This window comes from Hevea brasiliensis, chromosome 18, assembly GCF_030052815.1.
Source record: "Hevea brasiliensis isolate MT/VB/25A 57/8 chromosome 18, ASM3005281v1, whole genome shotgun sequence".
Taxonomy (NCBI): domain Eukaryota; kingdom Viridiplantae; phylum Streptophyta; class Magnoliopsida; order Malpighiales; family Euphorbiaceae; genus Hevea; species Hevea brasiliensis.
The window spans coordinates 33,414,551-33,439,879 of NC_079510.1; the positions used below are offsets into that span (position 1 = coordinate 33,414,551).

A 25,329-nucleotide genomic window follows, 5' to 3' on the forward strand; every position below is an offset into this window, starting at 1 on the left:
CCAGCTAGAGTAGCTGCCATTGGGTCCATGGGACCCTGTGCCATAAAAGACTGATCCTGAACTGGTGGCAGCTGCTCTTCTACTTGAGCAGCTCTAGGCCTCCTACCCCGCCTCCTCGGGGCAGGCGCCTCATCCTGTGCTGACACCTCGTCAGGCACATCTGGTTCTAGTGCAGTGGCAGCTCTCCTGCTTCTACGCATTTTCCTGAAATTCAGCAGCATTAGCCCACAAAATTCAAAACAACATGTTACACAGCTCTATAGACTCATATTTATACATAATTATATGAAGCAGAAACTAGAAGCAAAGATGACAATGCAAGACGAATGTGGACCCTATTTTCTGCATGTGACTCCTAGTAGACTCTTCCCAACACTTTAGACAATTATTCCCTATGAATCTGGAGCCTAAGCTCTGATACCACATTTGTCACGACCCAACCTATGGGCCAGACCGGCACTAGGACCTGGGCCAGCCTAAAGCCCCCGAGGCCCGTAGTAAGCCTAACTATTCCTTAACCCAACTCTAAGGCCCATTTGGGCCCAATTTCAAGAATTCAACCGGACAGAGTCCGGCCATAAAGTGGACCTTTCAACGGAGAGTTTTTGACTCACCCGACCTGTAAACACAATATATAATCAATTGGGGAGCTCAGCTCACCCTCCACATACTCAAATGTCATAAAAATAAATGGGAGCTCAGCTCCCTCATCCAGTCCATCAAACATGCATATAATAATACGTTTACAGGTCCAACATGATAATTATATTACAGACCCAAATCAAATAAATACTTCTAACACATGCGAAAATTCTAGGAGTTAATAAAATTACACAAACATTAATAAACAACCTGCGAAGGAGAAAAGCAGGTTAACCACAACAAAATCCTCCTGTAGCCTGAAAAATAATGAACAGGAGTGAGCGTTCGACTCAGAGAGTAAAATATCAATTTTAACCATAATCTCTATAACTATCTAAAGCTAATGCACCCTGTAGAGTGAAATGCAACATCAGCAATATTTTCACATCATAACAGCAAAAAGGTAATTTGGAGCACTCACACACCCAGTAATGTTAAATCATAAAGATATGGGAGTTGATCCCCTATACAGCTCTCTTAAATCTAGCCTGTGCCAGCGAAAAAATCAAGCCGAACTTTCGCTTAATAAACCAAATTGGGGTCCCAGCGAAGAAATCAAGCCATGTCTACCCTGAAGGACCGGGTCCCAGTGAAGATCTCAAGCCGTGTCTACCCGTCTTGTCCATAGCCAACACTATACCACACGCACGCCAACGCACGCACACTGCTCCAAATTACCACAACAACATCCATGGCACTTTAATAGTTGTGAATGCAACATAAAACGTGCCTAGAGTTTAACTACATAGACATATACATATAAGTGATGCATGGGCATGCTTGAACATATAATAATATCAAAATTACAATTAAAATTAATATTTTACTCACAGACGTAGCAACAGTCACTGTGGCGGCTGGGCGGAGGAAGAAGGCTGTCCCGGCTCACCTGATAATTTTATTACAATCATTTAATAAATTTGACTCAATACAAACTAAGAAAGAAACCAAAGACATCTTAAGTCGTGCTGAAAATCCGGCAGAGTCTCCCCTATACCTAGGACCTACCCAACCTGCAAAAAGGCTAAAACCACACTTCTATATTTGCATACCATATATCCACAACTCAATCATATCACACAGCCCCTCTTGGGCCCATCCAAACAGTCATCAATCACACGATATAAAATTACGGTTTAGTCCTTATAATTGACCCTTTTTGCAAAAACTAACCAAATAAACTCTAAAAATTCTAAAAGTTTGCCTCACAGTCCTTAGCAATATTACTAGGCTAATGTAAAAAGAATCATAATTTTCTGAGCTACCACGAATATTTTATGGATTTTTAATCCCATTTAAGCACTAAAAAATTACGAAAAAGAAAGGTTTGGGTTTACCTATGCCGATTCTGACTCCGGAAACGCGCTCGGAACGTCTGACAATAGTGGGGTAGCCAAAATCTCGATCTAATTTCAAGACTTATTCGGTAGCCGGTCTGTCTGACTGGAAATTCATAGACCCGGACAACTGTCAAATTTCTGTGAATTGAAGGTACCTACACGAAGCCCACAACACGGGGGTTAGTATAAAATTTTTACAAAATTTTCTAAGCTTATTTAATGTTCGAAAAAATACTACGAAGTTTTGTAGGACCCACTAAAAAATGGTGTCCAAAAATTTTGAAATTTATATTGCCGCGAAGCTCTCGACAAGTGGAGTGCTCTGGTACTCTCGGTTTTCTCGCGGGGTTCACGGTTTGCAAGAAATCTAGCCCAAAAGTCAAAATGGGCTAAAACTTCTCGGACAAAAATTAGACAAACCACTTAATGGATTTTGATATTTTTGGTGTCTATGGAAAGCTCTCAAGGTGTAGATGTTGTTTGACACAAGACCCGGCCCAATCGGTGGCCAGATAGGCCAGCTTTCAGCCGGGAAGTCGAAATGGCGCGTGCGCGTCGGGTGATCTTCGCGCACGTTTTCCAGCCGCCTGGAGCGTCGGCCGGCCGTGGGGAGGTGGTGAGGCAGGGGGCCGGCAAGGTGGGGTGGCTAGGGAGGGGGCGGCGCGGCCTGGGGGTGAGGGAGGAGAGAGAAAACGGGAAGGGAAGGGGAGAGGTCGGGCACGCGAGGGAGAAGAAGGAAGAAAAAGAAAAGGGCCGGTCCAATCCAGTCCGATTTGATTCGGCCGGTTCGATGCAGGATACAAAATTTTGAATTTTTTTACTCTGCCTTGGGATCGAAAACAAGGCCCAAAAATTTCGAAAAAATTCTAGAAAACTAAAAAAAAATTGTGGACTCCAAATATATTTTTAGTTTTGCCACGTAGTCTTTAAATTAATTTTTAAAAATATCAAAGTTTTATATTTTCGGGAAATCAAACCCGATTTCGAAAATCTAAAAAATTTCAAATAATTTTCTAAAATTTTTAAAAAATTAAAATATTAATATTACTCACAAAATAATAAATTTTAAAAATTTAGGGTGTTACAAATTATACCTGTTCACTTATACCTTTACAACAGATACAACCGTCTGCTTTGTATCTCTTAGAACAATTATATTTGTTCACTTATATCTCTTAGAACATATACAACCGTTCACTTTGTATCTTTTAGAACAATTACATTTATTCACTTATGCCTCTTAGAACATATACAACCGTTCATTTATACATCTTAGAATAGATACAAACATTCACTTATACCTCTTAGAACAGATACAACCATTCACTTTGTATCTCTTAGAATAATTATATTTGTTCACTTATACCTTTTACAACAGATACAACCGTTCACTTTTTATCTCTTAGAACAATTACATCTATTCACTTATACCTTTTAAAACAAATATAACTATCGGTAATATATAGTTCATTTTGATGCCTTTTAATGAACAGACATAACGCTTTCAAAATGAGACAAGTTTTATTATCACTAATATTTTTAACAATATCCCCACCTAGTTAGTGATAGACACAATTAATATGAATTAGGATTTATGCATATAAAATTATTTTTCGACTTATGCACATAAATCTTATTACCTTCTTTATCACATTCACCATGAGCTTTAGCATCATAATACAACCATATATTTCTTCTAATTATAAGCATGTCATCGACACAAAACAAATTATTACATAAAAAACTTTTTAATGTGTAAGTATTTCTGAATCTGTTTAAGAGAGAAGTCGTATGTGGCATACAGTAATTTCTTCCTATAATCATTCAAACTAGAAGTATGATGTGCTATTATTCCTCATAATTGCAATGATTTAGGAACTACCACTTTCAAATCCTTAAACTTTGAAACAAAGATATGCAAGTCATGAACTTATCCATAACAGGCATATTGTCATGTATTTAGAATTCAAAATATTTCATAGTGAGAAATTTATCCATACCTTTTTTTTCTGTATTGTATTCTAATTCTAACGAATTCCAAATTTCCTTTGGAGACTTGACAGAGGTAAACAAATCTTATAATATATCTAATGAGTTATTGAGAATATGACCTCTGTATGGCAATTCATCTTCTTTTCTTGATCTGCTTTTACCTTCTCAGTGAACATAATTTGTTCCTTAAAATGATCAAGTTTCACGAACTCTTGATTCATCATGAAAATAGTCTTAGACTCTATTGCGATTAATACCTTAAAATTGTTGAGGCAGTGGGTGTAGAATAGGCTTTGAGGCGTGATGAATCATTATCTTTAAGGTATTAATTGCCCCCACTAGATTGTTGTAAAGTTATGGCAATATACCTCCAGGATACAACAAAACCTGAAATCTGCAGACAGCAACTCCTGAAGATTTCCCTTAAAAACTCTTTATACGAACCGAATTTAGAGAGACTAGAAGAAAAGAAGAAGAAGCAGAAGTAGTATATTTCTGGATTGAAAAACTCATCCATATTTATAAAGAATGAGAAGTCATGGAACTTTTACTAGATAGACACATCTGTCTATCTCCAATAGATACAACTGTTTGTGTAATAGACATGTCTGTTTATTAACAGACATCTATATAAATAGTTGTGACTTTTTGTATAAAATAGATATGTCTGTTTATTAACATATACCTATACAAATAACTGTTACTGTTTGTATATAATAGACATATCTGTTTATGAACAGATAGCTATACAAACAATTATGACTGTTTGTATAGAATTAACATGTCTTGTTTATTAATAGACATATCTACTTGTTAATAAATACATCTGTTTGTAATTTATTTACGAAAATTGCAATAAGATAATTATTTTATTTCACACATATATGTGCCAAGTGCCATAATAGAATAATATATATATATATATATATATATATATATATATATATATATATATATATATATATATATATATATAATTCTATACATATTTCAATTTTGTCATTTCTTCACTTTCTTATATTTTAACAATATAAGAATTCTTTCTCTCTATATTGTCTAACATACAAGCTATTTATAACACAAGATGTACTCTCTAACGTTTGACGCTACTTGCACTGCTAGAGGTATTCTCAGCTGTGGACTTACTCACATGGCCATCACTCCTCTTGACCTGGTCAAATGTAATATACAGGTATCATTTCCTTAGATCTGTGCTCATGTTTACTTTATTTTGGTGTTTTTAGTGGTCGATTAGAACTACATTTAGGTTTGATGCTTTATGCAGCTTGATTTTAATCGTTTTAGCATTTGATCTCTATTGGTTTATTTTTAGTGTTTGGTGACTTTTTTTGAGATTAAGTTATCGTTGATGCTTGATTCGATCACGTTGTTGTTGGATTGGTATTTTAATGCTTTCTAAGCCTTAATCGTATGGTGTAGTTTTCCTTTTATTTTCATTGTTGTGGTTTTATTCTTGACATATATTATAGATTTGTCAAGAGATCTGTTTGTAGATTTCTTTTTTCAGCTTTGGAAATGATTTTTTTTTTTCTTTCAGTGTTCTACTTATATTATGCTATTGACAGTTTTATGGTATTGTTTTCCTCTAATAGTTTGTCTATGCAAAGTATTCCTCTAGGTTCTACCCTATATTTTTCATCTCTCACCAAATTACATTTATAATTATGCGTGGGCTACTATATTGTTCATATTATCTTAGGACTTTACATTCTTTTGTACCCTTTTTTTTTTCTATAGTTATCATCACTACTCTGGTCTTCCTCATTTAGGTGTCAGAATGTTGATTTGCCAATGATAAGGAAGGAGAGAGACTGTGTTTTATCTAGCTAAAAGAGAGAGGAATTTTTTTTTCCCATAAAATTCTAGTTTGCAATGTACACATCAGCCTCTCGTCTGAGAGTCCATCGGAAAACGATGTGAAAGACTTTATTTAGAGCTAAATTAAAGTTAAAAGATTTTTATGATACAAATTTAAGTTTAAGGACATTACTAAAATAACCATCAAACAGTGGTGAAATTTAGCTGAAATTAAATTTTCAATATAATTATTACAAGCAAATACTAATCAACATGATACGAAAAAAAAAAGTCTTTACCTTCTACCTATACATATACAGCACTGCAATTATTTTATAAAGAAAGTATGAAACTGCAGTTATTTTATTCTTTGAAATAAAATGTGGATGGGTTCAATATTTTGGATACCTTCTACCTATACATATACAGCATTAAGCTTAAACTAATCTATATAAATCTCTGTTTCTTTAAATATTATCAATAATTTCTTGCTTATTAACTAATTAATTTTATGAGATTAAATATTCTTTTATTCACACTTTACTATTTTGTTTCAAATTTTTATCGTGATTAATTTTATTCGTATGATCTCGCATGTGTACCTTCTTAATTTATTTTAGACGGAGGTTATAAATGATTCCCAACAACATACGTTACAATGTTTTCACAAAATTATTGCGATATTATTAAGAGATGTGTTGTCCCATGTACGTATTCTATGTGAAAAAAAGAAGTTTAATGTGTAGTGCTTCTCTCTCTTATAATTTTTATGACAAATATAAAATTCTTAAATTTAAAATTCTTTATTATGGGTCCCTTTACAATAATTTGCCTTGAATTTAATTGTAGAGTCAAATACAATAAATAAGATGCTTTCATCATATTATTCATAATTGAAAAATGAAAAGTACAATATAATATCATTATATATGGATTAAGATCCCTTCATATTTGGTAATTAAACATGACCACGTGAATTAATTGCTCTTTGATTATTCCATGTAAAACAAAGATTATGGTTGATTAATTAGGGTAGAGAGCATGTATGCCATCAATATCATCTTGGGTGAGTTTCCTTTTGATAGTCCCTATTGGAATTATTGAATACATAATGGCATTTGAATCCTGACTGTGTGCAAGCCCAAGAAGATGACCAATTTCATGAGCAGCCACAGATTCCAAGTCAAATTGGTTCATGTTGGGATTGTTACTCCAATCCTTATCCGCATCATAATGGAATCTTCCATCTTGGGGATAAAATGCATGAGCCAGCACCGTTCCTAGCGGCCCATCAAAAGCAAGTCCATCTCCATGATCACGTCTGTAAAAACCGATTACAATATCAGCTTTGGAACCTGTAGGTGCTTCCTGAAAAGTGAATTGGGAAACACTTGCCCATCTTTGAAACGCTCGCGAGCAAGCAGACCTCATGTCTGCCTCATTTGGGTTTTGAGCTCCAGAGCGAAACGTGTAGGTGAGTTTATACTTAGAAGATGGCCATCTTGGCATTCCCTTGGGAAAATCATAGTGTGAAACCATGTGGAACATTTTCGACTTGTGGTGGCTTTTGCTGGTTGGTTTTGATAAGGATGTGAGATTGGTGACATCGGGTACTCCACATCGTGGGATCATCATGTTCTTGATGGTAGCAGAATCTAGACTCCCAGTGACCTTTAGCTTGTAAAATTTTTGGTAAGTTTTGAGTGCAGACTCCAAAAGGTTATCGAAATCGTCATTTAGATTATTGGTATCATCACTTGGGTAGTATCCAAATTTCCTGAGGTGCTTCTTGACCTCATTAAGGCCAACAACATTTTGGCCCTTTTGGACTTCCTTTAGGCTTTGAAGAAATTTGAGAGTTTTCCCCTCATGACCTTCAGACTGAGCTATAAAGAGCTGGATTGAAAAGAGCAGTAGGAGGAAGGTTGCAAGAAGATGGGAAAATTTGGGAGCCATTGCTACTGTTCTTTTAGTAACGAATGGCTTAATCTCTTGGTACGGTGGTTCATGTAAATGTTTTGTTGCTATTTATAGACAAACTTACTCTATAGCTCAAGGAAATATGCATGTGTTTCATGCTAGGGTTCAACTTATTTTGTTGTCTTATTTTAATGTTTTCTTGTCAGTTCATTTACAGCTTTTCATAGTGAGAAATACAAATACATGAGTTTCACATACTTTGCATATGTACTACATCTAAGTAAAAATATGTGAGTTTTGTACATATACTATAAAATAGCTTATCTACTTCCTTTATATATATATAGAAAAAAGGAAAATTGATTCTTCTTCCATGGTTGTTTGGTGGTGTTGTTTCCTTCCCTATATACATCATGGGAGAACATATTTGATTAAGTATAATTCCCTATGTTTGAGATGAAATTTTTATAATTTGCACCCTGATGGGTGCAAGCAAAATAATTATATATTTTAATAAAAATTTTCTTTTTAATTTGAAAGGCAAAATTTTTATTTTTTTAATTAATCTAACTTTAAATAAAAATTGAAATCAAAGTATCACAATTTTATAAACGATTTCAATATTATTTAGTTAAAGTTATTGATTGAATGATGATGAGATTACTTGTCATGTTTCTTGTGTAGCACAAAAATCATAAATGATTGTAGATAGTCAGAGTATGAAAATCTTGACAATTTCTTTTTGACTTGCAAATTTTGACAATTTCGCCTTTTATCTTTCACGCCATTCATATTTGTATCCATACATTAAAAGAGAATATGAAGTCATTGTTCACGTGAACAGTAGCCATTTGAATAGCGAGTGTTAATTCACACATTTGAATAACCATTTTAATGGATAGGTTTTTTCTGTCTTTTCATTGAAGACTTTGCTTTGTCTTTTCTGACCTAAAAGTTGAATCCTCAGACACTATTCATGGAACTGTGACAGGATTTTTTTTTAATCTTTTTATTTTTTTTTTGCCCTTTCTAGTGATGGGCTTTTTTTTAATAAACGGGTTTATAAAATTTCAGCTTTGCCAATTTTTCTTTCTCACTGGCTAATTTTGTTTTTCAATTTTCACTTTTCTTTTTTTTTTTTTTAATTTGATTATAATCACGAAAAAATTTGATTCTATTAAATTAAAATTTCCATGACTACCGCATTGCTTAATAACGTATCGATTTGGACCAATATAATAAATAATAAGGATAAAAGGTAAAAATCAAAAATTGATTTTTCTTTGCATTTGAATTTTCTAATATAAAGAATGAATTCTAATAAAGAAAACTATTTAATTGATAAATAAAAGGTTAATAATTAAAATATACTTTTAGAAAAACACGCCAACTAATTATGTGTAAGGTTAAATTCTAAATAGAAACCATATATATTTTTATTTTACTAATTTTGTTTTTTAGATTTTTTTATAACATTGTCAATCCATTTACTACACACTCTACCCTTCCTAAACATTCTTTTTCTTTCAAATATTTTTTTAATTTTTTATTTTAACAATAACTATAACTAAGATGATTTACAACAATATATGAATTAGAGTTTCAAATTCATGTTTCACGTCTTTATAATATTACTTACTTATCACTAAAATGTCACGACCCAACCTATGGCCCAAAACGGCACTAAGACTTGGGCCAGCTTAAAGCCCCTGAGGCCCGTAGTAAACCTAACTTTTCCTTAACCCAATCCTAAGGCCCATGTTGAGCCCAATTTCAAGAAATCAACCGGACAGAGTCCAGCCATAACATGGACCAACTAATGGGAAGTTTTTTACTTACCCGACCTGTAAACATAATACATATCAATTTGGGGAGCTTAGGTCACCCTTCTCATACTTATCATGTCATAAAATCAAATAGGAGCTCAGCTCCCTCATCCAATCCAATCTTACATGCATTTAATAGATTTACAGATTTGACATGGCATTATATTAGAGACCCAAATGAAATAAAATACTTCTAATATATGCGGAGTTCTAGAATCTAGTAAAGTTATACAAAACATAATAGATATTACTAAATGACCTGCGAAGGAGAGAGGCAGGTTAAAACTCAATCAGGAATCTCCTATATCCTGGAAAAATAAGGTAAACATGAGTGAGCGTTTAACTCAAAGAGTAAAATATTGATTTTAAGTACAATTTCTATAGTTATTTAAGGCTAGTGCACCCTAAGGGAAGGAATGCAACACCTTTAAAGATTTTATACAAGTCACATCACAGATAACAAGAAGGTAATTTAGAGTACTCACACACCTATATAATGTTCAAACAATATATATATATATATATATATATATATATATATATATATATATATATATATATATATATATATATATATATATATGGGAGTTGATCCCTTAAACAGCTCTCTTAAATCCAATCTCTGCCAGCGAGTACATCTCAAGCTGGACTTTCTCTTAATAGTCCAAATGTGGAGGTCAGCAAAATCAACTCGAGCCATGCCTACCCCATTTTAACCACAATAGGATCGGGTCCTAGCGAGTCAAGCTCCAGTCGCGTCTATCCTTCTTGCCTATATCCAATATCACCACACACAGACGCTACACATGTACACAGCTCCAAATTACCATAAAACAACATCCATATTCATTTCATCAATTAAAAATATAATATAAAGCGAGCCTAGTATTTAACTACATAAAAATATATTTATAAGTGATGCATGGGCATGCCTTGAATATAAATAATTTTGAAATTATAATTAAAATAAATATTTTACTTACAAACATAAATCGAGATCATTATGGTGGCTGGATGGAGGAGGAAGGTTTTCTCGACTCAACTGATAATTATATTATAATTATTTAATATAATTGACTCAATGCAAGCTTAAAAAGAATCAAAAACACCCTAAGTTGTGATAAAAATCTAGCATAGTTCTCCCTATACCTAGGATCTACCTATTCTGTAAAAGGGCTAAAAAATACACTTTCATATCCATAAGTCATACAACTATATCTCAATCACATCACATGGCCCCTTCTAAGCCCATCCAAATAGTCAATAATCATAAATTTAAAAAAGTACAATTTAGTCCCTATAACTAACCCTTTTTGCAAAAACTTCTCAAATGAGCCCTAAAAATTCTAAAATTTTGCCCCGCGGTCCTCAGCAATATTACTAAGCTAATACAAAAGGAATTATAATTTTCTAACTACCCAAGAATATTTTATGGATTTTTAATCTAAACCTGAAACTAAATAATTAAGAAAACTTAGGGTTTGGGCTTACTTACACCAACTTTGATACTGAAAATGTATCCAAGACGTCTAAAAATGGTGGAGTAGCCTATCTTGACCTGATTTTGAAGTAGCTTTGGCCGCCTGTTTATCCAGCCTGAAAATGCAGACCCGATCGACAGTGAAATTTTTGTGAATCAAATATACCTACGTGAAGCTCATAACATGGGGGTTAGTACATACTTTTTACGAAATTTATTAAGCTCATTTAATACCTAGACAAACACTACAAAATTCTATGGGACCCATCGGAAAACGGTGTCATCGAGGGGAGCATTCCGGCACTCTCGAATTTTTCGTGGGGCTCTTGGTTTGTGAAAAATTTAGACCAAAAGTCAAAATGAGCTAAAATTTTTCTGGCAAAAATTAGATAAACAACTCGATGGATTTGGGTGTTCTTGGTATCTATGGAAAGCTCTCGAGGTGTAGATAATATTTAGGACAAGACCCAGTTCAATTGATGGCCGGATTGGCCGGAATCAGCCCTAGAAGGTGAAACATCGCGTGCACGCTTGGGAGAGTTTGGCACGACTTTTCGGCGTCCTAGAGCAGTGGCCGGTGACGAGGAGACATCCAGGTGGGGCTCCAATGACTGAGGAAGGGCTAGGCAGCGGTTGGGCGGCAAGGGGAGGAAAAAAAATAGAGAGGGAAGGGAGGTGCAGCAGGCGCACAATGGGGAGGAAGAAGAGGAAGGAAATCCAGTTCAATTTGATCGGTTTGATTCAAAACACTTGAAAATTGAATTTTTTACTCAGTCTTGGGACAAAAAATGAGGTCTAAAAATTCCCAAAAAATTTTAGAAAACTCAAAAAAATTTGTAGCATCAAAGTTTAATATTTTCATAAAATCAAACCCGATTCTAAAAATTCAGAAATTTTAAAAAAATTCTCAAAATATTTAATACAATAAAATACTAATATTTACATATAAAATAATTATTTAAAAATTAGGAGTATTACATAAAATATATGTGTGTGTGTGTTAGTATTATTGTTGAATTCGCCATTACCAACATGTATATTTTTAAATATGCTAGGTAGAAAGTATTAAAAATTAATTTAAAATTAAATTTGACATGTTTTTATTATAAGAACTCTAAAATAATTAAATAACTTTTTTCAACATTATTATTTTTAGCCTCTCAACCTCAATGACAAAGGAATTTTAATGTATGGAAGTAACAAATTTTATCATTCTTTTTCTAATATAAATTACATTAATACTAGATTACTCATATTAATTGCTCTAATTACATTTTATTATTAATATATTTATTAATAAAAATATATATTAAATATGTACATATTAAAAAATTAATAAATTTACTACTTTTTAAAATAAAGTGGATAATTTGAAAGGAATGAAAAAGTCTTTTTTTTTGTAAAATAAAAAAATAAAAATTTTATTTATTAATTATTTTATTTTTATCACTAAATAAAGAACTAAATTTTGTAAAATATAATAATAACAATCTACAGCAACGTGTAGATAATTTCGCCTGTAATAACTAATATAAAAATGTATTGCATAGTTGTGCTGTTGATGTATCTCGGATGAGTGGAACTTGATACCAAAGCGCTTCCTTTATAGCACTCAATCAGAGAACTTTTCTAAATCAATGAATATACATAAAGATCTTTCTTTCTCTTTCTATAAATTTTTATCAATTTTATTTCTCTTATAAATTTAAGCAACTTCATCATTACACGAAAATACAAAAAAAAAAAAATTGAATGAACCTTAGAGGTATATTCCTTAAGTAGAGATTGCAGACAATGTACATGGTATCAGTTTTTGATGGCCCATTTGCTTTTTCTCATCAATGTAAACACATTGAAATCTCAAATTTCTTAATTTAAATAAAAATCTTAGCAGATATCAGCAAGCGTCATATATTAAGCGAAGTTTGATGTCAACCTTCAAAAATCAAAAAATTCAAAAAAAATGAAGAGAAGTTACATAAGTTCCTTTGACACCAAGTCAATATCAAAGTTGCAATGGGCTAACTAATAGGGCTTTCTTTTTGCTCTCTGCATACGTTATGGCTCTTCTAACATTAAAATTTGCCACATGAAGAGTAGGTAAACAGATGCAAGTTTCCATTATATAATTACTCCCTAAAAACAAAATTCATTTTGTTAAATATCAAAACCAATTGGATAGAAAAGATCAAATCTTTTCGCGAGTTGTTAATTAGATTCAAAAATTTTAATTTAGCACCATAGATCACAACCTCTGAGATTTGGGAGTAATTGTAGCCAAATCTCAAGCTTTCTACTAACAAAATGCATATTTTAGAATATTAAACTATTATTTGGTGGTGTGTGTGTTTGTGTGTGTATATATATATATATATATATTGCTCCTTTTAGTTAAAAAAGTCAAATTGCTGGCATTCTGAGTGATTATGAGGCAACATCAGGCAAAAAAATTAACTTGGAAATTTGAAGATTTCTTTCACCGAGAATGTTCATGTTTACCATCAAGAAAGGCTGTGATCTCAGCTTGGTGTCCGTGGGATTGATCAGCATGGCAAATATTTAGGTCTCCCAGCTATTATTGGTAGGAAGAAGCAACATATTTTCAGTAACCTGTGCAATAAAGTGGGGGAAAAACTTAAAAAGTTCCAAAGGGAAAATCCTTTCAAGAGCTAGCAGAAAGGTCCTTTCAAGGCATTTATTTAGTCAATTTCTACTTACACCATGAGTTGTTTCTTGCTTTTTAATGAGCTTTGTAAGCATATCAAAAGCCAAATAGCAAGATTTTGGTGGATCAACAAAATAAAGAGAGGAAGATTCATTGGTATGCTTGGAGGAAAATGTGTGAACCAAAGTGTAGCAATGAAGCGAGTTTCCAAGGTTTGTATGCTTTTAATTTAGCCATGTTAGCTAAGTACTGCTAGTGCCTATTGAGGGATCTAGATTCACTAATTGCCCAATTGTTAAAAGCTAGGAACTATCCTCGATCTTCATTTTTTGACACTACGGTAAGTTTCAGGCCAAGTTATACTTGGCGTTCAATTGTTCAAGCTTGGTTGATTCTTGAGAAAGGAACTAGGTGACTCATGGGCAATGGGGCATCGATCAATATATGTTATGATAGGTAGCTTCCCCATCAAAATGAGTTTAAAGTTTTGTCCCATCCTCCTTCATTAAATTCAGTTTTGTATGTGAATGATTTTATCAATCATGATATGTGGTGTTGGAGAAAAGAGGTTATTGATGGGATTTTTTTGCCATTTGAAGCAGCTCAAACATGTGATATTCCACTTAGTAGGAGGCGGTCCAGAGATTGTACTATTTCGCTTTTTTGCAGATTGGTGATTTCAGTGTTAAAAGTGCATACCAGGTGGCGTTATATGATCTAGTTTATTCTGCTTCAAGAGCTTCTTCTTCAAATCAAGTTGATTCAGTGTGGAAGAAGCTTTGGAACATTAATGTGTTGGGTAAGGTTAAGTATTTTCTTCATTGGGCATGTTCTAATAAGCTTCTACAAAGGTTGGTCTATATCATAGGAAAGTGTTAATGGATGATAGGTGTTCACCCACTATCCTTGAACTTTGATAGTTATTTCAGTAATGTCCTTGAATTTCAATTTGTATAACAAAAATCTTTCAACTTTAACTTAGCTTTACATAAAGTCCTTCACACCATTTTCTGATGGTCTCTCAGGCGAGATGCTAATGTGTACAAGCCAACCTGGATTTTTATCCAAAAAAAAAAAAAAAATTCTCTCTCTTCCTGCTAGATAAAATACTCTCTTTCTCCTTCCTTAATTGTCAATGAGGGACTTGCCAGAGAGTGTTAATCTCTTTTCCTTTGTTTCTCTCGCTCCCTTGAAAATTCCCTTAATAGCTCTCTCCAATTCTTCTCGCCAATCCCTAATCCCTGGCTTCCTCTACTCCTCTTCCTCTCCCAAAACCTCTTCCTTTCCAAACTCGCCCACTTTAATCCTACCCAACCTTCCCTTTCACCATTACCGTTACTCATGAGGAAGACTGGAAGCTTTATGATCCCCGCTCCCAGCGAGCTTGGGAAGATCACGGTGTACTCTCCAACTTTCTATGCTGCTTGCACTAGAGTTGTGGACTTACTCACATGGCCTTCACTCCTCTTGATCTTGTCAAATGTAATATACAGGTATCATTTCCTTAGATCTATGCTTGTTCTTGCTTTATTTTGGCATTTTAGTGGTTGATTAGATCTATATTTGGGTTTGATGCTTTATGCAGCTTGATTTTAATCGTTTTAGCATTTGATCTCTATTGGTTTATTTTTAGTGTTTGTTGACTCCTTTTGAGATTAAGTTATCATTTATGCTTGATTCGATCACGTTATTATTGGATTGGTATTATAATGCTTTTTGTGCCTAAATCGTATGGTGTAGTTTTCCTTTTGTTTTCATTATTGTGGTTTTATACTTTTAGAAATTGACGATGTACTAGATCTCCGGGCAAATGACCGTATTAAGGTATCTCAGAAACGAAAAATACCAAAACAGGCTAACACCTCAAAAAATTACGAAGAGGGGGCGGGTTGCAGTGGTCAGCGCGTGGGACGCTGTTCAAAATAGCGTCTCAACAAGGGACGCTATTCATAATAGCACCCGAAGCTCGGACGCTATTTTGAATAGCGTCCGGAATGAGCCACTGCAGCACACCAGGAATATTACGTCCCATCTCGTCCCATCTGCTCCGGATGCTAATTATATTAGCATCTTGTACCTCCGGACGCTAATATAATTAGCATATTTGGGCATGACGTGCAGCCTCCCGCATCTGTGCAGCGAATCTTCAGTAGTGGGACGCTATTTTTATTAGCGTCCCGTGTTCATCCACTCCTCCTCCCAAGCCTGGCGTGCAGCCTCCTCCCAAGCCTGGCGCAAGTCCAATCTGTGCAGGAATATTAGCGTTTTTCATGCTTTTTGGGACGCTAATCATATTAGCGTGTTTTTGCTTCGGGACGGTGCATATTTCTGCTTCGGGCGGCTTCGGGACGGTGCATATTTCTGCTTCGGGCGGCTTCAGGCAGATTCGTGGGGACGCTATTCAAAATAGCGTCCTCACGTAAAAACGCTATTTTGAATAGCGTTTTTACGTGAGGACGCTATTCAAAATAGCGTTTTTTTTTTTTGCGCTATTTTAAATAGCGTCTGTGTGTTGGGACGCTATTTTTATCAACGTTTTTTGGTCTTCTCGCCCCCTTCCCGTAATTTTCTCAAATTCTACCCCGTTTCAGTATATTATTTTTTAAATTGACCCTGTACGGTCAATTGCCCCTAGATCTCCCTTCTATTTTCTTAATATATTTGTCAAGAGATCTGTTAGTAGATTTTTTCTTTTTTGAGCTTTGGAAATGATTTTTATTTCTTTCAATGTTCTACTTATATTGCGCTATTGACAATTTTGTGGAGTTGTTTTCCTCTAATATTTTGTATGTGCAAATTGTTCCTCTAGGTTCTACACTGTATTTTTCATCTCTCACCAAATTACATCCATAATTATGCATGGGCTACTATATCGTTCATATTATCTTAGGAGGACTTTACATTCTTTTGTACCTTTTTTTTTTCTGTAGTTGTCATCACTACTTTGGTCTTCCTCATTTAGGGGTCAGAATGTTGATTTGCCAATGATAAGGAAGGACAGAGACTGTGTTTTATCTTGCTGAAAGAGAGAGGAAAATTCTTATTTTTTTTTTCTATAAAAATCCAGTTTGCAATGTACACAATAGCATCTCGTCTGAGAGACTATCGGAAAACGATGTGAAAGACTTTATGTAGAGCTAAATTAGAATTGAAAAATTTTTGTGATACAAATTGAAGTTTAAGGACATTACTAAAACGACCATCAAAGTTCAAGGACGATGATGAAATTTAGCTGAAATTAAATTTACAATATAATTAATACAAGCAAATACTAATCAATATTATATGAAAAAAAAAGTTTTCACTACACTGTTGCCACTGCAATTATTTTATAAAGAAAGTATGATATTGCAGTAAATTTTATTCTTTGAAATGAAATGTGGATGGATTCAATATTTTGGATACTTCTACCCATACATATTGATGAGTGTGATCTGCAAGTATACGGACTGTATCAAGTAATAAAGTGATAAATCAAGTATCGTTCTCATAAGGATTTGCCGTTTGATTACCAAATTATGAATGAAGCGATTATTTGAACTAATGATTAATGAAAGCAAAGTGTAAATATGAATAAACTAAGTGAAATTGATGAAGCTAAACAGAATAAGTAAAGGGCAAGCAAATGAATTCCTAATCTAGATGCAATTAAACTAAATTAACAATGGGTAATTTAAATCAAATGCTAATTAATGGGAAAAATGATTCCAAAGTTGAGAATTTATGCATAAATTAATTGGGATTTGTCTTGGTTTTTCCAATTTTAAGGGAAAAACGAGTTTGAAGGTGATTGATTCTAAAAATCATTTGAAATCTTTTTCAAGCAAATCAAAGTGTATTTTAAGAAAATCAAACCTACTTTCGTACGATATTTGATTAACTTAAAACCCCGTTAAGTTTTGTAACCAATCAATAAATCTTCTTAAAACCCTAGTTTATTTCTAAATCTAGGTTATTTTAAGTTCTAATAATTAATTATCTATCAATGATTTTCACATTTCGGTCCTTCAATCAAAGATTAAGATAATACCCAATGGATAACAATATTAGGCAAGTAAAATAAGCACACAAGGAAAGAATCAAAACTCATATTTAGATAAAATCTGGAATAAATCAATCCAAATTTACAAATTAATCTAAAGTATATTTTTCAACTCTGAAATCTAAAGAATTTACTCACTCATGTTGATATTTACAACAGGAAATGATGAAAAAGTAAAGAAAAACATGATAAGGAACTAAAAATAGAAAAACCCAGATAGAAGAACCCAAAATCTCTGAATCCTGGAGCTTCCAAAAATGGTGGCAGCAGCTCCTCTCTCCAAAATTGGATAAATTTTAATAACTGTCCCTGAACTTATATAGTTATAACACTATAGTCCTTTAACTTCAAAATGTAACATAAAACCCCATAAACTTTCAAATTTTACACAGTAAAATTCCTCTGACTTTCAATTAAAGATTTTTAGTTAGAAACTAATGTGAATAGCTCTCGCATGACAGTTAGTCAACATTTCTCTCTCTTCTCTTATGCAAAGTGTAAAATTATTCTCTTTATGCATAAAAAATTATTCTGTCTATAAAGAGAAAAATGATTCAATTTACATATGGCTTGAGAGAGAAAAGAGAAATACTGACTAAGATCCTTGCTGGAACTGTTTAGGTCAGCGTCTAACTGAAAAACTGGTAATTGGAGATTAGAGGGATTTTACTGCGTAAAATTTGAAAGTTGATGGGGTTTTATACTACATTTTTAAGTTGAGGGACTGTAATGTTACAACTAGATAAGTTTAGGGATAGTTGTCAAAATTTACCCCTCCAAAATTGATGGCGTCGCTCTCCTTTTTATTTTTATGATTTTTTTCCTCTTACTTTTTAGGGCAAAAACTAGAAAATTATGCTTTTATATAGGCTGTCTGCTTAGGGTGGATAGAAAATGAGGTGTAAAAATATCTAGGTTAGCAGAGTTTTTCACATTTTGGGCTATCTGCTTAGGGTATTGCTTACTCTCAACAACATCTTAAGCAAATTTTGACTTCTACATGGCCTGTCTACTTAGGGTAAGCAATACCCTTAGTAAATCTCGACAGATTTGTGTTGAAATGAGTTTTTTCGCTCATGTTTGACTTCCAGCTTGACTTAAGCTGCACCTTAAGCACTACTACATACTCTAAGCAGGATCTCACGCAAGACCCCAATAAAATCTCCGCAGGTTTGGAGATGAAAACTCTAAATATGTTGGAATTAAGCTACGTTTGACTTGTGACTTACCCTAGGTTTTAGGTTAAGCAATATGACATATCATAAGTGACATCATAAGCAAGATCTCAAGCAAATTTTGGCCAACTTAATTTTCTAAGGCTTGATTTCTTTAATTTTTCTCCATACTTAAAGGGCTCCAAATTTCTGCAAATCACCTCCTAATGCATTCATTAACCTTCAATTTACTATAAAACTTATTAAAAATATCAAAATTATAAAAATCAAATATAAAGTAACTAAAACTAACAAAAAACTAAAATAAACCTAAAAACATAAAATATACTAAAATATAAGGGTAAAATGGATGCAAAACTATCTTAAAATGCCTATATGAAATGAGTATAACACATATACAACATTAAGCTTAAACTAATTTATATAAATCTCTGTTTCTTTAAATATTATCAATAATTTCTTGCTTATTAACTAATTAATTTTATGAGATTAAATATTCTTTTATTTACACTTTACTAATTTGTTTCAAGTTTTTATTGTGATTAATTTTATTCGTATGATCTCGCATGTGCACCTTCTTAATTTATTTTAGAAAGAGAGGTTATAAATGATTCCCCATAATATAGATTATTATATTTTGACAAAATTACTGTAATTTTATTAAGAGGTGTGTTGTCCCATTTACACATTCTATGTAAAAAAAAGAAGTTTAATGGGTAGCGCTTCTCTCTTTTATAATTTTTATGACAAACATAAAATTCTTAAACTCAAAATTTTTTATTATGGGTCCCTTTACAATAATTTGCCTTGCATTTAATTGTAGAGTAAAATACAATAAATAAGATGCTTTCATCATATTATTCATAATTGAAAAATGAAAAGCACAATATAATATCCATTACATATGGATTAAGATCCTTTCATATTTGGTAATTAAACATGACCACGTGAATTAATTTCTCTTTGATTATTCCATGTAAAACAAAGATTATGGTTGATTAATTAGGGTAGAGAGCATGTATGCCATCAATATCGTCTTGGGTGAGTTCCCTTTTGATAGTCCCTATTGGAATTATTGAATACATAAGGGCATTTGAATCCTGACTGTGTGCAAGCCCAAGAAGATGACCAATTTCATGAGCAGCCACAGATTCCAAGTCAAATTGGTTCATGTTGGGATTACTACTCCAATCCTCATCTGCATCATAATGGAATCTTCCATCTTGGGGATAAAATGCATGAGCCAGCACCTCTCCTAGAGGCCCATCAAAAGCATCTCCATCTCTATGATCACCTCTATAAAAACCGATCACAATATCAGCATTCGAACCTGTAGGTGCTTCCTGAAAAGTGAATTGGGAAATACTTGCCCATCTCTGAAAAGCTCGCGAACAAGCAGACCTCATGTCCGCCTCATTTGGGTTTTGAACTCCAGGGCGAAACGTGTAGGTGAGTTGATACTTAGAAGATGGCCATCTTCGTATTTCCTCGGGAAAAGCATAGTGTGAAACCATGCGGAACATTTTCGACTTGTGATGGCTGCTGCGGGTTGGTTTTGACGAGGATGTGAGATTGGTGACATCGGGTACTCCACATCGTGGGATCATCATATTCTTGATGGTAGCAGAATCAAGACTTCTACTGACATTTAGCTTGTAAAATTTTTGGTAAGTTTTGAGCGCAGACTCCAAAAGGTCATCGAAATCGTCAGTTAGATTATTGGTATCATCACTTGGGTAGTATCCAAATTTCCTGAGGTGCTACTTGACCTCATTAAGGCCAACAACATATTGGCCCTTTTTGACTTCCTTTAGGCTTTGAAGAAATTTGAGAGTTTTCCCCTCATGACCTTCAGACTGAACTGTAAAGAGCTGGATTGAAAAGAGCAGTAGGAGGAAGGTTGTAAGAAGATAAAAGAATTTGGGAGCCATTGCTACAGTTCTTTCGGTAACGAATGGCTTAATCTCTTGGTGTAGTGGTTCATGCTAGTGTTTTGTTGCTATTTATAGACAAACTTACTATATAGCTCAAGTATATATATATGTGTTTCATGCTCCGGTTCAGCTTATTTTGACGTGTACTTCAATGTTTTTCTGGTCAATTCATTCACAACTGTTCTTAGTGAAAAATATAAATACATGAGTCTCACCCATTTTACATGTATATTTCACTGTATATATTTCATCTTGTTTATGATATACTGGATCTAAGAAAGAATATGTGAGTTCTGTCCATATAATATAAAATAGCTTATCTACTTATATATATATATATATATATATATATATATATATATATATAAAGGAAAAAATATTTCTTCTTCAATGGTTGTTTGGTGGTATTGTTTCCTTCCCTTTATACATTATGCAAAATCATTTTTATTTAAGTTTGTAATTCCCTAACAAACACATATGAATTATAACTTACATGTTTGGGATGAAATTTTTATAATTTGCAGCCTGATGGGTGTAAGTAATTAAAACAATTACATATTTTAATGAAAATTTTCTTTTTAATTTCAAAGATGAAATTTTTATTTTGTGATTGATCAAACTTTAGATGAAGATTGAAATCAAGGTATTGCAGTTTTAAAAACTACTCCAATACCATTTAAGTTAAAGTTGATTGACTAAATGATGATGGAGTTACTTGCCATGCTTCATGGGTAACACAGAAATCATAAACGATTGTTGACCGACAAAGTGTGGAAAATTTGACAATTTCACTTTTCTGGCCTTTCACACCATTTAATAGAGAAATTTGAACAATTGTGCTGCTCATGTGTCTGGGATGAGTAGTACTTATCACGAAGAACTTTTCTCATAGTACTCAATCATAAATCTTTTCTAAATCAATGAATACCCCATAATAATCCTTCTTCTACTCTTTATAAATTTTCATTAATTTTATTTCTCTTATAAATTTAAGCAACTTCATCATTATAGGAAAATTAGAAAAAAAAAAAAAAATAGAAATGAACCTCATAGGTGTATTCCCTAAGTGGAGATTGCAGATAATGTACATGGTATCAGTTTTTGGTGGCCAATTCATTTTTTCTCATCAGTGTAAATACATTGAAACCTCAAATTTCTTAATTTAAATAAAAATCATAAAAGAGATCATATAATAAGCGGGGTTTGATGTAATCCTTCAAAACTAAAAAAAAAATTGAAAAAAAAATAATAAGAGAATATAAGTCCACTTGACACTAAGGCAATATCAAAGTTACAATAGGCTAGCTAGTAAGCCTTCTTTTCACTCTCTTCATCCATTGTAACTCTTCCAACATTAAAATTTGCCACATCAAGAAGAGCTGGCAAACAGATGCAAGTTTTCATTGTATAATTACTCCATAAATATAAGTCATTTTGCTGTGATAAATATCAAATATTAATTTGACAAAAAAGCCAAATCTTTTCGCTAATTGATAATTGTATTCAAACATTTTAATTTTATACCACATAAAACCTTTAAGATTGAAAATAATTGTAGCCAAATCTCAAAATATATAGCAACAAAATGCACATATTATTTTTCATAATAAGAATTTTTAAGTAATATCATATTTAACTTTAACATTACATTCTCATACCGTCCAACCAAACCATATATAAGATTATTAAACTATCATTTACGAAACTCTCCTAAACAAAATGAGATTAAAAAATATTACCTTCGTTTTTGAAGAAACCTTAATTTGGGTGTTAGTTTGGTGCCGTTGCCGGGGACTAAAAGTTTATTGGATTTCGTGTTTTTAGTGTTAGGATATTCTGTTATTACCTCTGTTTGTGAAGTGTTGCTGTTTTCAGGTTTGCGGTGAAAATTACGGTGTTACTATTCATTGGTAGAATTTTGGTTGAATTAGGAGGGCATTCTATACTTGTTTTGAAGGAAAGGACGTTTTGAAAAAAACCAATCAATGCGTAGGATTCATTGGCCCCACTCTCTTTAGGCTAAATTCTACCATTTTCTAATAGTTTGATTCTTTTTGTTTATGACAAGAACTTCTCGATCTGATGAGTTGCTCTTTGATCCAGAAGTAGAGAAAACAGCTAAACAGTTGAGAAAATTAGCTAAGCAAGCTAAGCAGGCTAACCTAATTCAAGCTCCGAGTACATCTGAAGGAGTCCATTCACCAAGGGAATTAAGTTCAGATTCAGATTCCGAAAATGAAACCATGGCTGCTAGGACTTTGAAAGAGTTGGCTGCCCTTGATCTAAACCAACAGCCTTTGTGTATTCACTTCCCTGCTTTAGATGTTGCTTTTGAGTTAAAGTCTGGACTAATCCATTTGTTGCCTAAGTTTCATGGTCTTTTAGGTGAGGATCCACATAAGCATTTAAATGAATTTCATATTGTGTGTTCCAGCATGAAACCTCAAGGAGTTTCAGAGGAGCAGATTAAGCTTCGAGCTTTCCCTTTCTCACTGGAAGGCACAGCAAAGAATTGGTTGTATTACCTTCCTTCTGGATCTGTTAACTCATGGAATGAGATGAAGCAGATGTTTTTGGAGAAGAATTTTCCTGCTTCCCATGCTGCTAACATAAGAAAAGAAATTTGTAGCATCCGGCAGTACAATGGAGAGAGTTTGTATGAGTATTGGGAGCGATTTAAGAAGCTATGTGCAAGTTGTCTCCATCATCAAATAAGTGAGCAGTTTTTGATTCAGTATTTTTATGAGGGACTTCTACCAATGGACCGTAGTATGATAGATGCTGCTAGTGGAGGAGCTTTGGTTGACAAGACATCAGAAGATGCAAGGAGGCTGATTGCTAACATGGCAGTAAACTCTCAATAGTTTGGAATGAGAATGGATCACACACCTAAGAAGGTTAATGAGGTAACCTTGGGAAACAGATTTTTGATTTAACTTCTTGGGTGAGGCAATTGGCTATAGGGAACATGCAAACAATTAAAGTATGTGGAATTTGTTCGGGTTCGGGTCATGCTATTGACATGTGTCCTATATTACAAGAGAATGAATCACTGTTGCATGCTAATGTAGTAGGAAATTTTGGACAACCACAACGCAGGTATGACCCATTTTCTAATTCTTATAATTTGGGATGGCGAGATCATCCCAATTGGAGTTATGGGAATCAACCAGTACAAAACCGATATCAGCAGTAGAGACCACAAGTTAATCAACCACCTCCTCCTCCCTCAAATCAAGGTATGTCACTCGATGAAATTGTTAAATCTTTAGCTAGCAATACACAACAGTTCAACAGGAGACCAGAAATAGCATTCAGAACATAAAGAAGCAGATTGGTCAATTAGCTTCTTCTGTGAGTAAGCTTGAAGCTCAAGGTTCTGGAAAGCTTCCATCACAAACAGTTATAAATCCCAAAGAAAATACAAGTGCTATAGTGTTGCAGAGTGGGAAAGAAGTTGAAAATCAGAATCCACATGAGTCAATGAAAAAGAAAAAGCAAGGAGCAAAAGAGTTTAAAGTTCCTGAAGTTGAGGTAAATATTGAACTTGAACTGAATAAAGCTAATAATTCTGTTCTTCCTCCATTCCCTAGCAGGTTGGCCAAGACTAAGAGAGAAGAACATGAGAAAAGAGATTTTAGAGACTTTCAGAAAGGTAGAGGTTAATACACCTTTACTTGATGCTATCAAACAAGTCCCAAGGTATGTTAAATTCTTTAAGGAATTATGCACTAGAAAGCGCAAGTTGAGGAATAATAAGAAGATCAGTGTCGGGAAAAATGTGTCAGCATTAATTCAGCATAAATTACCCCTAAGTGTAAGGATCCAGATTCGTTTTCTACTCCATGCAAAATAGGTGATTCTAGATTTGAACATGCAATGGCAGATTTAGGAGCATCTATTAATGTTATGTCATATTCAGTTTTTCAAACTTTAAATTTGGGTCCATTGACAGAAACCAGTGTCATTATTCAGTTAGCAGATCGTTCTAATGCTTACCCATTGGGAGTAGTTGAGGATGTTTTGGTGCAGGTTGGAGAGTTAATTTTTCCTACAGATTTCTACATTTTGGATATGGAGGATAGAGCTCCCACATCAAACTCAGCTTTGATTTTGTTCAGAAGACCTTTCCTAAAAACTACCAAGATAAAAATTGATGTGGATGATGGTACCTTAACTATGGAGTTTGATGGAAATATTGTCAAATTTAATATCTTTGATTCCATGAAGTATCCTGCTGATGATCATTCTATCTTTTCTATTGATGTTGTTGATACATTTGTGCAGGATGTTTTTAAGTTAAGCATGGAGGATGAGTTAGAAATGGTGATTAGTCAAGGAATTCATGAAGTTAGTATCAATCAGCCATTAAGTGTAGAGGTTTAACACACAGTAATGGCATTGCAGTCATTACATTCTATTCCAAAAAGGTATAAAGTATCAAAGATTGACTTACCTGAATCTCACACAAAATTATTACCTTCTGTTGTGCAGG

The 25,329-nt window shown here is 33.6% G+C and overlaps 1 protein-coding gene, 1 non-coding gene and 1 pseudogene across 2 annotated transcripts; all 3 read right to left on the minus strand.

The window, feature by feature from the left end:
* Nucleotides 1–6,736: 6,736 nt before the first annotated feature.
* Nucleotides 6,737–7,937, minus strand: LOC131175852 (metalloendoproteinase 1-like). The gene is made up of 2 exons (XM_058140530.1): nucleotides 7,928–7,937; nucleotides 6,737–7,816 (listed from the first exon to the last, which is right to left on the minus strand). The coding sequence occupies exons 1-2, from the start codon at nucleotides 7,935–7,937 to the stop codon at nucleotides 6,816–6,818; spliced, it is 1,011 nt and encodes a 336-aa protein (XP_057996513.1). The 3' UTR covers nucleotides 6,737–6,815.
* Nucleotides 7,938–19,898: 11,961 nt separating this feature from the next.
* Nucleotides 19,899–20,884, minus strand: LOC131175809 (metalloendoproteinase 2-MMP-like; annotated as a pseudogene).
* Nucleotides 20,885–23,440: 2,556 nt separating this feature from the next.
* LOC131176142 (small nucleolar RNA R71) lies at nucleotides 23,441–23,547 on the minus strand. Its single transcript, XR_009146268.1, has one exon. It is a non-coding gene; the product is annotated as a small nucleolar RNA R71 (small nucleolar RNA).
* Nucleotides 23,548–25,329: the final 1,782 nt, after the last annotated feature.